The sequence below is a fragment of the Notothenia coriiceps genome, unplaced genomic scaffold (assembly GCF_000735185.1).
Source record: "Notothenia coriiceps isolate Sejong01 unplaced genomic scaffold, NC01 NC01_scaffold00000339, whole genome shotgun sequence".
Classification (NCBI taxonomy): Eukaryota; Metazoa; Chordata; class Actinopteri; order Perciformes; family Nototheniidae; genus Notothenia; species Notothenia coriiceps.
Window position 1 is genome coordinate 19,502,229 of NW_011333040.1, and position 12,765 is coordinate 19,514,993.

A 12,765-nucleotide genomic window follows, 5' to 3' on the forward strand; every position below is an offset into this window, starting at 1 on the left:
CCTCCCTGAGCTGATGTTACCTCAGCCTCTCAGTCCGACAGGAGAGGACTCTCCCTCTCCTTATTGTTGAAACAGCTTGTAATCTCCGTTAGCTCCGAGCTAGCACCAGATGCTAACAACAACCCCCGTAACTCTCTCTGTCTCTCTCTCACACACAAAATGCGCTCCTGCCACGCACACACAGACGCTCCTCCATGACCACTTTTACTTGCGTAAATTTTTTTTTTTTTTAAAATTAAAAAAAAAACATTTGAAAAGTGGTGGGGACACAAACGGGATTTTGAAAAGTGGGGGGGACATGTGCCCCTTTCCCCAGTGGAAATTACGCCCATGAATGGCACTAAGGACCACCCTAAGCCTCATGAGAGGCATATTCTTAAAAAATGTACACAAATAAATGATCACAAACTGAGAAGGGCCCCAGGGTTTATCGAGCCCCTCTACTTCCTCTGCTGACACATTAAACATGTATTCTTTCATTTCATGCATTAAGAATTTATACATTTATCGCTGCACACACACTGATTGGAAAGGAGATCCCAGTCTAAAACACCCACATTTGTTTTGCATCCATAATAGGCCTATTAAAACATGCATTGAAGAAAATGTGTGATGTCTTATGATCTTTTGTTTAATCATATTATCATGTTTAATTTGATGCTTTTAGCATTGGTCTACACTTTGGAGCAGGTGCACGCGGAGGCGGAGGGTTACCATTAATAAAAAGGTCACATGTTCAAACACACGTGTATCAGGATGAGCTGATTACTGTGAAATTGGACAAAGCAACAGTTGTTTGTGTCTGCGTTAGTGCGCTTCAATCATTTCTCTTTAAAGTAAGTTTAAGTTAATGACAAAGGTTGAGGTTACAGTTCCTTGTCCGTAATTGAAACGTAGTTAATCTTCCCAAAAGTTAGTGAAAAGTCGAGTTTTACCCGCGTGTCCCTCCTCCTCCTACAGAGCGGATGCCGGTGACCTGCCTGTCTCTCCGTCAGTGAGTCTGCGCGCCTCGATGTGCGACAGCAGCAACAGGAGGAAGACAGACAGACAGCGACCGTGGATCAAACACTCCAGGGATGGCACCGAGCTCCCGCTGAGACACACAGCACCCAAGTGGCGAGTCGGGGGGTGGGTGGGGGGTTTGTACGTGAAACTCAAAGGAGTCGGGATGGACGGCAAAGGCACGCTGAAGATGTTCCACAGGAAGAAACGGGAACTGATCAAAACGCCATCCATCTCGAAGAAGAGCCGAGCAGGAAGCCCCGGGCCACAGAGCAGCGCCCCGGCCGTGAGTAGCGCATCACTTCTGGTTTCTGCAAGTGTGTGTGTGTGCGTGTGTGCGTGTGTAAGTGTATGTCAGATGACCTTCAGCTGGAGGGACAGGCCACAGAAAGGGCTCAAGACAAGTGGTGATAGTGTGTGTTTGTGTGTGAATGTGCAGCCGTTAACAGCAGATATATAATTGTGTTAAGTCAATTTCTGTTTGTGCATTGATGCATTTCAACTGTAGTCTGACTGGGTGAAACTACTTCAAAACCCCAGTCAAATTATTATGATGTGTGCCTCACTCACACTACCTAATATAAGTTTGTTTAGTCAAGTTTCTGTATGAGCATTAATGCTTTTGGCCAGCTTTAGTTTTGACATCCATTTTGATGTGTGCCTGACTGCACTCAACCAAATGTAAGTGTTTAGTCAAGTTTTAGTGTGATCATGAATGCTTTTTGACTGTGATGTAGTCTGACTGGGTAAAATGTCTTAAAAAGCCTAGTCAAATCATTATTATGTTTGCCTAGTTGCACAAATACTTTTTGTTTTGTCAAGTGTTTGTTGTGGGCATTATTGCTGTTTGACTACTTTAGTCTTGACTTCCATTTTGATGTGAGCCTGACTTCACGTTGACTCATCTGACTCAAAGGAAGTGTAACTTCTGATATTGGGGTTTACCACTGAAGCTGTGGCGGGTTGCAGTGTGTGAATGCTCTGGTGAGATCAGTTTTAAGAAGTTGCTGGTGCTTTTAGTTAGAATGGGGACAGAGCTGTAGGGGGAAGAAGGAGCATGCTGAGACGGGTCGGTAAGGGCAGCTACAACCCTTACTCTACCAGTCAGAGAGTTAAGAAAGCTGAGGCAAAGAGCAAGGACAGACTGGACATACTGCCCAGCAAGCAAAACGTGTGGCTTAAGCAGGTATGTCTGAGCTTATGAATGTTATCATATAGATATTGGATGCTTTTCTATTTCTTATTTTCGTAGCCGTGAGTTAGGAAGGCACTAATAATGAAAATGTACTTAATTTATCCTCTTAGGGAACATATGTTTTTTCATTCTGTTGTTAATTTCTAAATTTCAACAAGTGTATCAATGTGGAGTGATGTCGCAGCATAGTGCCCTGAGCTGTTAGGGGTTATGTGCCTTGCTAAAGAGCATATGGCAGTGTCCCAAGCCAAGTCCCTGAGCTATAAGTCTACCAAAAGTTTGAAAGGAGATGCATCAACCAGGCCAAAAAACAACAATTCGGTGCCTCCTAATTTGTGTTTTATTGGCAGAGGAGTGTCATTTCTCAGAAAAATATCAGTTTGTATTCCAAATTGTAAATGACATTTCTACACTCCGCTCTGTTCGCCACACCCGATGACACCTCGGAGTCAGGAAGTGTTGCACAACGCAGCACAGGATCTTGTGAAAGCCATCACATGTGTGTTTACCAACAACAGCGCTTCTGTGTTTAAGGCCACATAAGCAGAAAGGGGTCCTGTTGGTGCCCTCATGCTGATCTGGGAAAGGTTCAATCATGTGATCGTTGTGACCTTTTCTCTCTTCCTGTCCCTCTCTCAGCTCTCCATCCTGCAGGAGCAGCCTCGGAAAGATGCAGCTGACATCACCCTCTCCTCCTCACCCTTATCCTCCGCTTCAACTCTCACCCCGACCTCTGCCGGGCTTCAGGACTCCTCCGCCTCCTGCCCCGGGACCCCCAGCATCCACCACAGCAAGCTGGTGGCCATGCAGGGGGTGGGCTCTCCAGTGTCCACCCTGAAGAGGCCGACTGCACTGAGCCGACACGCCAGTGCTGCAGGTCTGCTTCAACACATCCATACTATACATCCATATATTCCTTTTATAGACTTGGTGATGTCTCACACCTGTACACCTGAGCTGAAACAGAAAGCCAGATCTGGAGGAAGAAGACACAATAGCAGTGCTCAAAATGTTAAATCCACTTTGAGAATCTGGGATCGATAATCTTTCACTATTTTCTGATAACACTACTAAATTATTAATCTAGAAAATAATTAACAGATTAAACAAAAGTGAAAAGTAGTGCATTCAAGCTAAAGGTAAAAACATCAGCAAACCAGCACTGTTTTTTTACATACAGAAAACTGCAAAATATTGCATTTACACGTTGGATTTTCTATGAATTAAGCAAAAATGAAGTAACAAGTTAATTAGTGAGATTTAGGGGTGGTGGTAAGGGGATTTTGTTGTATGTACAAGGCTTGGTGAGAAGGTGGTATTATTTATAAGCCAATACATGATAGGTATTAAAATCTCTTTCTTAAAAAAAAAAAAATAGATACACCTTTAGAAGAGAACAGAAAACAAGTTTTTATAGATAAATGACTTAAACAATGCATTTGTTCTCCTCAGGTTTCCCTCTCCAGTCCTGGGTGTTCTCTAAAGGCCAGGGGAAGACAGCCTCCGCCCCCACCACTCCGTCTGATGGTCCAGAGAGCACGGCCATCGAGGTGGAGGACATCCCCGCCCTGCTGAGGGACGTGGCCCGCTTCGCAGAGGCTGTGGAGAAACTGAAGGATGTGGTGCTGACTGAAGGTGAGCACAGTGACATATTAACACTAAAGAGGTCTGATGGGATGGTCCATGAGTGGTTAGAAATGTGTCACTTTCCTGCTACATTTTGGAATGTCCCTAGCTACTTTCATTCTATTTCATAACTAGAGTAGGTGGCATTGGGCTGGGTTTTTTTGGTTGGTTAACTTGTACACATGTAGCTTCTTCAGTGTTGCCCACCAAAGCCTTACGTTTTTAAAAGCTATGGCATCAAACTTACGCCAGACATAAATAATCCAATAGAAACATTGAGTATGATTCTGTAGGCCCCACAGATGTACTGTCGGGCTCCTGTCTGTCTTGTCAGATGCTGCGTTTTTGGCAAATTACAAGGCACTGAAAAGAGTTTGTGGTGATTTGTGTTTGAACCATGCACTGCCAGGGCTGGGATCACAGACCTACAGTCATGAAAAAGGCTTGTTTTCTCTACTGTGGAGATAAAATATATTCTCTTTGTGTGAGTAGTTATACTTCTTTTTTTTATTTTTATTATGGTTAATACAACGGTATGTCAGTTTCTTCTTGTGTTATGGAGATATGAATCTGTAAGAGTTTGCAGACCAAACAACATTGTTTGGCCTTTTAGCTTCCCTTCATGGTTAAATGCTCGAGTCGATAACAATGGGCTTACATGAGAGGACATCATGTATCCAAAAAAGGTTTTCGTAGATCGTACACCGGTTCTCTTTACCAACACGTGTGCGTAGCGAGTGGGGGAGGGGAGGAGGAAAAGTGAGGGTGGAGCCACCTTGCACAAGCTAACAAGTGGCTGTGAGCGTCTTCTCTCCAAGTGAAGGCTGCGTTTCCGACCGCACTCTTGTCTCCAGCAGGAAGTCGGCTTCTTGTTTACTGCAGCCTCGTACTCGCACTCTTCCCCTCCTGTACCGTGCAGTGTGGCTTAAAATAGAAAAGCACCTATACCTTTTCTTCATGGAGCGTAGACTCCACCTGCTCAACAACTGAAGTATTTCCCCGTTTGAAGGTTTCCAAGTGTTGAGAAGCTTTTTTAGAGCAGAGTTTTATGGGCCAGATGAAATAGAAAGGTCTTTGTTTGTGTGTCTTCTGCCGACCGTTATCTGGCTCCGTTCTGTCTCCACCCAGCTTTCTAAAACAGGAAGCCATGATGGATAGCCTCTGAAAGAAAGGCCTCGTCCTACACTTCCTCCTCTGATAGGCTGGCTGCATCACTGCAACGTCACGTCTTTTGTTAATCTGCAGCACAATCAGAGTTCCAACCTCGTCTCAAGTTTTAACCTCGTATACAATGCAGCACCTTTTTAATCTGTAGCTCACCGTTGTTTCCTCATCAAACCATTTGACTCGAAAGTGAGTTGATTCTTTCCATGAGCCACAGAAAGCAGATGTACCGCAGCGCCAGAATTAGTTTCTAATCTTGCAAAACAATAGAGAAGATAACTTCCTCTCTGGCACAGTGTTCAGGTCACCCTGCTGCTCAGACACTCTGACACACATTTTCTTACAGACTGAGGGAGGGGTGGGTCGGCTGCCCTCTGGCCTCCTCCCCGAGCTGCCTCCATTTAGAGAAAGGGTGTACAGAGGAGTGTGAGGTTGCGACATTAGACCGAAAGAAGCTAGCCAGCCAATCCCTGTGTGTAAGTGTAGAGGAAGGGAGGATGCGGGCTGCAGATGGGTCACCAGTGACATCAAAGCAGAGGAGTTGACACTGTCTGACATTTTGAACCTGTTTGGCCGTTATCACTGACCTGACCGTCTGCTCAGACTGTCCGTCTCCCTGTGGTTTCCACTATATAGAAACATTGGGTTGAGGTGACGTACATTAACATGAACCTTTCTGTTGGTCGCTTGTTAGCAGACCCTTCACGTGATAGCAGAGCGAACAGGTACAGGCAGGGCCCATAGTGATAGCCCTATAGTTTAAATCTACTACCCACAAATAAACATATATGGGTTACTATTTTTTTTTTTAAATGGTAAATGTATTTAGGAACCTATCCATGTGATTTTAAGTGGGGGTGGACCTCAAATCCTCTAGGGGGGTCCGGGGACATGCTGCCCCGGTAAGATTTTTTTAAATGTTGGAGTTAAATGCATCAATCTGGTGCACTTTGAGGGGCAAATAAAGAGACTAGATCTATGGAAACGCCACCTATATGAAACAGAACTGTATACATTTCAATAATCATAAGATCATGGCCATAACCAATAACATCCCCAATATGAAAAAAACACGGAAACTTGTTTATTTATTTATTTTTGGTTCATTTATAGTTGTGAGTATGTCTGTGCTCCTGAATCAGCCTCTCCTGTCTCTCTCCTCTTTGAGGCAGCAGCAAAGACTAGTTTTAGCTCTAAGCAAGTTTTAAAAGTGTATCTTACCTTTTTTCACCTAGTTAACTTTTTTTTTTAATTCATGCATATTTTACTAATCACTAACCTCTCAAATGGAAATATGTGTTTACATAAATGGTGACCAAACCGTTTGAGAACTTCTGAGAACTTGGACTAAGTTAACTATCTAAACACTCAAGAGTCCTTTACCTCACCTGAGCTGAGGTTATCCCGAGCTTGAATGACACACAGAGACCAATCAAGGGCTTTGATTTATGATCTGTATGACAGTGGCCATGTCGGCAGGCCACATCATGTAGACAGCCAGTCACCCTGTGTGAGGCAGGCCACTTAACAGGCCAGGCCATCGGGAACCCCCCCGGTCCCCCCCGGTCCTCCCGATGGCCAGTCCGGGACTGGGTACAGGAGGCGTAGAGCGAGGGATCATTGTCCACAAGTTAATCGATCGCATCGAGTAAAAAAAAAAAAAAAAATTAAACAACTAAATGGGTCGCGAAATATACTTGGGCGGCCCGCCCAAGTATAGTCTGTGTGGGAAACCCTGTATTTGTCTCGTATGTCCTCGTCGAATCATTTAACTTATGATTCCAGTCAAATGTAGCCAACAAGTTGTAATTGTATTTCTTGCATGCACTGAACTATCCCTTAATGATGCATTCAAGGACACTCTGACATCTGAGAAACCCAAATTCATCTCTCTCCTCCCTCTCGTCCAGGTAAGGACAGTCAGCGTCCCGTGGCTCACGAGTGTTTGGGGGAGGTCCTCCGAGTGCTGCGTCAGGTCATCAACACGTACCCTCTGCTCAACACCGTGGAGATCCTCACCGCCGCCGGCAAGCTCATATCCAAGGTCAAAGGTCAGTCAGTTGTTAAAGGTTCCTTCCACTGTTTTAACATCGTTTGGTAATACTGTATTTCCTGTATAAAGATAGTTTAATTTGCAGGTGTGTGAATTCATTTGTTCAGCGTTTTTAATTTCCAACCACAACTGAAACCTAAACACATGCTTTGGTTGTGATTTTTCAGGTTTCCACTATGAGGCTTGTAACGAGGCAGATAAAAATGACTTTGAGAAGGCCATTGAAACCATCGCAGTCGCTTTTAGCAGCAAGTGAGTATCTGATACATCTTCGATCAGATTGTCATTTATTTTTTATCCTAAAGTAACACCAGTATTTTTGTTTATTTAGATTAGCTTCAAATAATAACGGCATCAAAAACAATATACTCCTCGTGGGGTTTGTGTAATTTATTAACAATATTTCAGTGACAAAAAACAAATCAAAACACATGATACAAAAAACATCTGACACACAATCAATACTCATTATTTCACACAAAGACAAACTAAACAAGAGTAATACTGAAAGCTATAAATAATTGTACATCATTATTTCAAATGATAGAAATCTAAAGTATTTATAACAATACTGCCCATTTAATTACAAAAACACAATAGAAAGCTCTGTACATCAATATCACATCTTTAGGAAAACAAAAATATGTTTTTTTTGCTACTGTATTAGTTAAATAATGAATCAATAAAATCTTAACTTTTTTTTTTAAACTTGTTTTAACACTCACATTGAATTGTCACCCTTGCTGGATCATTTACAGTTCTCTGTATTCTCTGTAGTGACTATTACTGGTAGTTATTGTCCTTGCTACAGAGATTGATGTGGACACAGGTTTCTCTGTATAAAGCCAGGTATTACCTCTTTTACAGACAAAGGTAGTGCGTGCGGCTCAATGCGTACAAAGTATTCTGTTTTTGGGAATTGTAGAGAGAAGTGAAGCGATGGTGACACATTTGCATCAGGCAGAGCTGAAAACAGGAAGTGGGTTTTTTTTCTACCGTGTTACACACAACCAAAACTTTAAACTGCTGTTGACTGCTCTCGAACAGATTGCTTACATACGGAGAAGATAACAAATCACAAACACGGTCTCTTTATTTCAGGATTTTAAATCAGACGTATAATTAAACATGACATTAAATGTTTTTCCGGGATTTAGGTTTTTTTAACTATGTCTTCAATCTTTAAAAATATACATTATGATAAATGAAATAAACCCACAGTAGTCTCAGTTTAATGTGTAATCGGCGTATTTCACGGAGCGTTCATCACATGCTCTGTGTCTGTGCCACTTCAGGGTTTACTCATCTGTCACAGAGCTCAGGAGGAAGTGAGCTGGCAGTCAGTTGAAATCTGCCTGACGTATCTGTTTCCTCATTCTCTCCTCCGCTCTTCCTCCGTGTGACTAATTGTTTGTCATGACAAGAACAAAAACAAGATGGAGATGCTGTTTTTATTTTTCCTCACCCTTTATTTCAGCAAGCACCTCAACTCCATAAACCAAAATGTAGGATGTCAAAAAAATGCTTTTTCTTGATTTGATGAGGGATCTGTTAAAAAATGGAATGAATACTTTGTCATACAGTATACATGTTGGAGAGTATGATCATAAAAGGTAGAGAAAAGTAATCAATACAAGTTATCACTTCCTGTCTTTGTAGGAAGGCTTGAGAGGTACGAATTAACCAAAGACTCCTCTTTCTGCTTTCATTTTTGGAAAATCTGCCTTTTTTTGGTCATTTTTAGACCCAGATAATTGTTACTGCTTCATTCATCATGGCGATTATTTTCACTGAGCCAAAAAGCCTTTTTAAAGTCCCTTATGATATATTACCATTTTTACCAAAACTGAAATGTTTTTTTATGACCATCTGCGACATCCCAACCATATCATATTTACAAAACGTTTGTATTTATGTCATAACGGTCGATGTTAAGGTTTCTTTGTTGTTTCTCCTCAGTGTGTCTGAGCTGCTGATCGGAGAGGTGGACAGCAGCACGCTGCTCTCCCAGCTGCCCACTGAGAAGAGCAGGGTGAGTGCATCACAATCTGCTCATTTATTACAAATAGATTGTTGTCTAATGCAGGTGTTCCCAAAGTGGGGGTCGCGAGACCCCGAGTGGGGGTCGCGAGATGATTACAAAATAAAAATGGAAAATTACAACAACAAAAAAATTGCTACATTTTTTTTGGGAAAATTATTATTAATAATAACGTTTGCATAGACATTTTCAGGGGCGGACTAGCCATCTGTATAATTTCCCCGCAACGAGACTCCCCCTTTGACAATCCACTATCGCAGAGTTTCACTACCCCCCCCCCTCGTCGACAGGGGGTCGCCAGTCTCTGGCACTGTTATTTTGGGGGTCGCGGGCTGAAAAGTTTGGCGAACCCCTGACTTAGACCAGTGGTTCTCAAATGGGGGTACGCGGACCCCTAGGGGTACGTTGGAGTACTGCAGGGGGTACGTGAGATTTATGTTATGTTAATGAAAAAAACAAACATAATTAATGCATTTACACAAACTACTAATAGTAGATTAACTACTTTATTCAAATGTTTACAGTAATTCTGGATAATAAGATGGGAAAAGTAAACGGGGTGCTCTCTTTTCCTCTTACAGCCCGTCAGTCTCGTGCAGCAGTGAACCTGTCTAACCGGCCTAAGTGACCCGACAGTAAAGAACAANAAATGGAAAATTACAACGACAAAAAAATTGCTACCTTTTTTTTGGGAATTTTTTTATTAATAATAACGTTTGCATAGACATTTTCAGGGGCGGACTAGCCATCTGTATAATCTGTATAATTTCCCCGCAACGAGGCTCCCCCTTTGACAATCCACTAGCGCAGTGTTTGTGCGGAAAACTGAAATTAATTCACTACCCCCCCCCGTCGACAGGGGGTCGCCAGTCTCTGCCACTGTTATTTTGGGGGTCGCTGGCTGAAAAGTTTGGGAACCCCTGGTCTAATGAACTATGTCAACTTTTTAACCAAATATAATAATAATAATAATAATAATATATTACTGTAAAGAAGGAGATTTCCTCTCAAAGCTGTTTCTGGGATGAAATAAAGGAATTCTTTAGTCAATGTTGAGCATGTGTGAGACAGTGATAATCTTCTTTGTGCTGCGGTGTAGTCGCTGGAGAACTTGTACGCTTCGACAGGCCATGGGGCAGACAGCGGACACTTCAGGAACGACCTGCATTACATGGGTACGGCGACCAGATGCTCCTATACACACACTACCGATTTAGAGGACTCACTTCAGTCCATCATGGCTGCAGTTTGTGAAGCTTCTGCACCTCTGTCTTTCCATTTAGTCCTTTTTCGAATGCAAGTTTTTAAGAAATGTTCATATTATTGTGTGTCAACGTAAGTGTTAAGTAGATCTATGGCTTGTCAAATTTGAACATGCATTGCCCATTTGGCTGGTGAAAAAAGTTTGGCACCCTAGTTTTTGTACACTTTCATCCGTTTATATTTTTGATGTTTTACAACATGCTCGATATCTAATAGGTCTCCCCCTGCTGACGTAAACACTGTGGTACAATTAAGTGCCAGCTGCAGAAACTCTTTATCACAAACAGTCAGCACCAACATGTATAACAGGATGTTGGAGATCATCACTTCACACCTTGTTTGTTTGTTTGTTTGTCTGTGTGCTGTTGTGCAGGCAGAGCTGAGGAAGTGGATGTGATCCTGCAGCAGAGCGAGGGAGGCGTGGACTCCGCTCTGCTCTACGCCAAAACCATCTCCAAATACATGAAGGACCTGATCAGCTACGTGGAGAAGAGAACTTCCCTGGGTGAGCGGGGGTGCCTCAGTGTTTGGAATATTTTTAGAAAAATCAAATTATTGATTAACAGGAAATGTGTTGATGTTTACAATAGATGTATATTATTGTGGTGTATGTTTGTCTCGTTGTTCAAGCTAATACATGTTTAAATAGAAAAATGTAATGGGTTATGTGAGAAAATATAAACATAACACAAGTTCGGGACATTTTGAGTTCATTTATTTCAAATGTATATACAGATATAGGGAAAGTAGTTTTAGCTGTACTTGAAGCAAAACATTGCTAACCCTTTTTGTCATTTTGTTTTGAACAGAGATGGAGTTCTCCAAAGGCCTCCAGAGATTGTACCATTCCTGCAAACACAGCATAACGCATGTAAGAGTCCTTTTTGTTTTTACCATTTCATTTCTGAATACATCTCGAGTGTTCTCTCTGAAACGATAAAGCATTACAGCTTTCACTCATTTTCTGTGTTGTATATCAAACCTCCTTAATGTTTGCGTTGGCTCCCTCCAGCCCCAGATGCCGCTCTTCTCCATCTACTCTCTGGCTCTGGAGCAGGACCAGGAGCAGAGTGTGGGGCTGCAGCTGGCCAACACCACCCTGCACACACAGACCTTCATCCAGGTAAGCTCCGCTGATGGTTGTTGCTACATGAATCACCCTGCGACAGTCACTCATGTCCATTTATACCAGAGTGTTTGAGTGTGTTCACATTGTGTTGCTCTGCAGCCTCTGATGCAGCGTAAACAGGAGCATGAGAAGAGACGGAAGGAGATCAAGGAGCACTGGATTCGAGCTAAGAGGAAACTGGTACTTACCTTATATTTTTGTGCGCACATGTAGTAATACACCGTTTTATTCATCTCTAAATTACAATAACATACGGACCACCGATTGTTTGTCTTTGTTTAGATGGAGTGTGAGGCGAACCTGCGTAAAGCTAAGCAAGCCTTTATGGTCCGCTGTGAGGAGTACGAGAAGGCCAAAACAGCAGCCTGCCGCGCTGAGGAGGAAGGAGGAGGGTCTACGGCAAAGTCTGTGGAGAAGAAGAAACGAGTGGAGGAGGAGGCGCGCAACAAGGTTACTGTCAACCGCTTTATTTCATGGCTTTCTCTGTGGTTTCAGGAACGATTATTGATTTGCATGTTAAAATATTTCAAGAGCTAGATGTTATCAGAGTCGCGTGGTGAACTTAACTGATTATGATCTGGTTGCTACATTGATCATCTTTGTGCCTTAATAGCAGAACAATAACAGGAATATTCAAAAGGTCTTGAAAGGAAAACCTATTTTGTATTTAATGTATGGGAATACCATGTTGTAATGCATTGTTTAGAAAAGAAAGAAATATTTCATAAAGTATTCCTCTATTGGATATACTGGTATCATTAACAACCACGTTTACATCCTTGATTCATCCGAGTAATGTTTGGTCTCTGTTTAAAATGACTGAAGATCTACTCCTGTGTACCTTTATACTGCTGTTGTGTTTTAGGTGTGTACTCCAAACAATAATACTTGGTGTAGAGTTAATAAAACAAATGTTGTGTGTGCAGTCAGACGAGGCGGAGGCCACCTACCGGAATTGTATAGCAGACGCCACCACCCAGCCAGCAGGAGCTGGAGCACACAAAGGTCACAGTGCTGAGAACACTACAGGACGTCATCAAACAGAGCGACCAGACCCTGCGCTCGGTCAGAACAAACCTCACTGTCACCAAATGTCATCGGCTTCTTACCTGTTCTGAATGTGCCTACAGTGCTCTATAATTCTATCCTCCAGATTTGAGCAGTGATGGAAACTCTTCCTCTGATCCTTGGGTTGTCACTCTTCCCTCCACCAGGCCGACCATCTCGTACTACCAGCTCATGCACATGCAGACCGTGGCCTTGCCGGTCCACTACAGACTCTGTGTGAGAGC

The 12,765-nt window shown here is 42.7% G+C and overlaps 1 protein-coding gene across 1 annotated transcript in view; it reads left to right on the plus strand.

Annotated features, from left to right (window-relative positions):
* Positions 1-796: 796 nt before the first annotated feature.
* arhgap45b (Rho GTPase activating protein 45b) overlaps positions 797-12,765 on the plus strand; it is a 19,990-nt gene continuing 8,021 nt past the window's right edge. The window contains 16 exon segments of the mRNA XM_010778732.1: positions 797-1,288; positions 2,027-2,188; positions 2,837-3,074; positions 3,650-3,832; positions 6,898-7,038; positions 7,208-7,292; positions 9,000-9,072; positions 10,181-10,256; positions 10,718-10,849; positions 11,154-11,215; positions 11,357-11,467; positions 11,573-11,653; positions 11,756-11,923; positions 12,400-12,453; positions 12,455-12,539; positions 12,690-12,765. Coding sequence (XP_010777034.1) covers positions 1,013-1,288; positions 2,027-2,188; positions 2,837-3,074; positions 3,650-3,832; positions 6,898-7,038; positions 7,208-7,292; positions 9,000-9,072; positions 10,181-10,256; positions 10,718-10,849; positions 11,154-11,215; positions 11,357-11,467; positions 11,573-11,653; positions 11,756-11,923; positions 12,400-12,453; positions 12,455-12,539; positions 12,690-12,765 — 2,003 coding nt within the window. The 5' untranslated portion in view covers positions 797-1,012.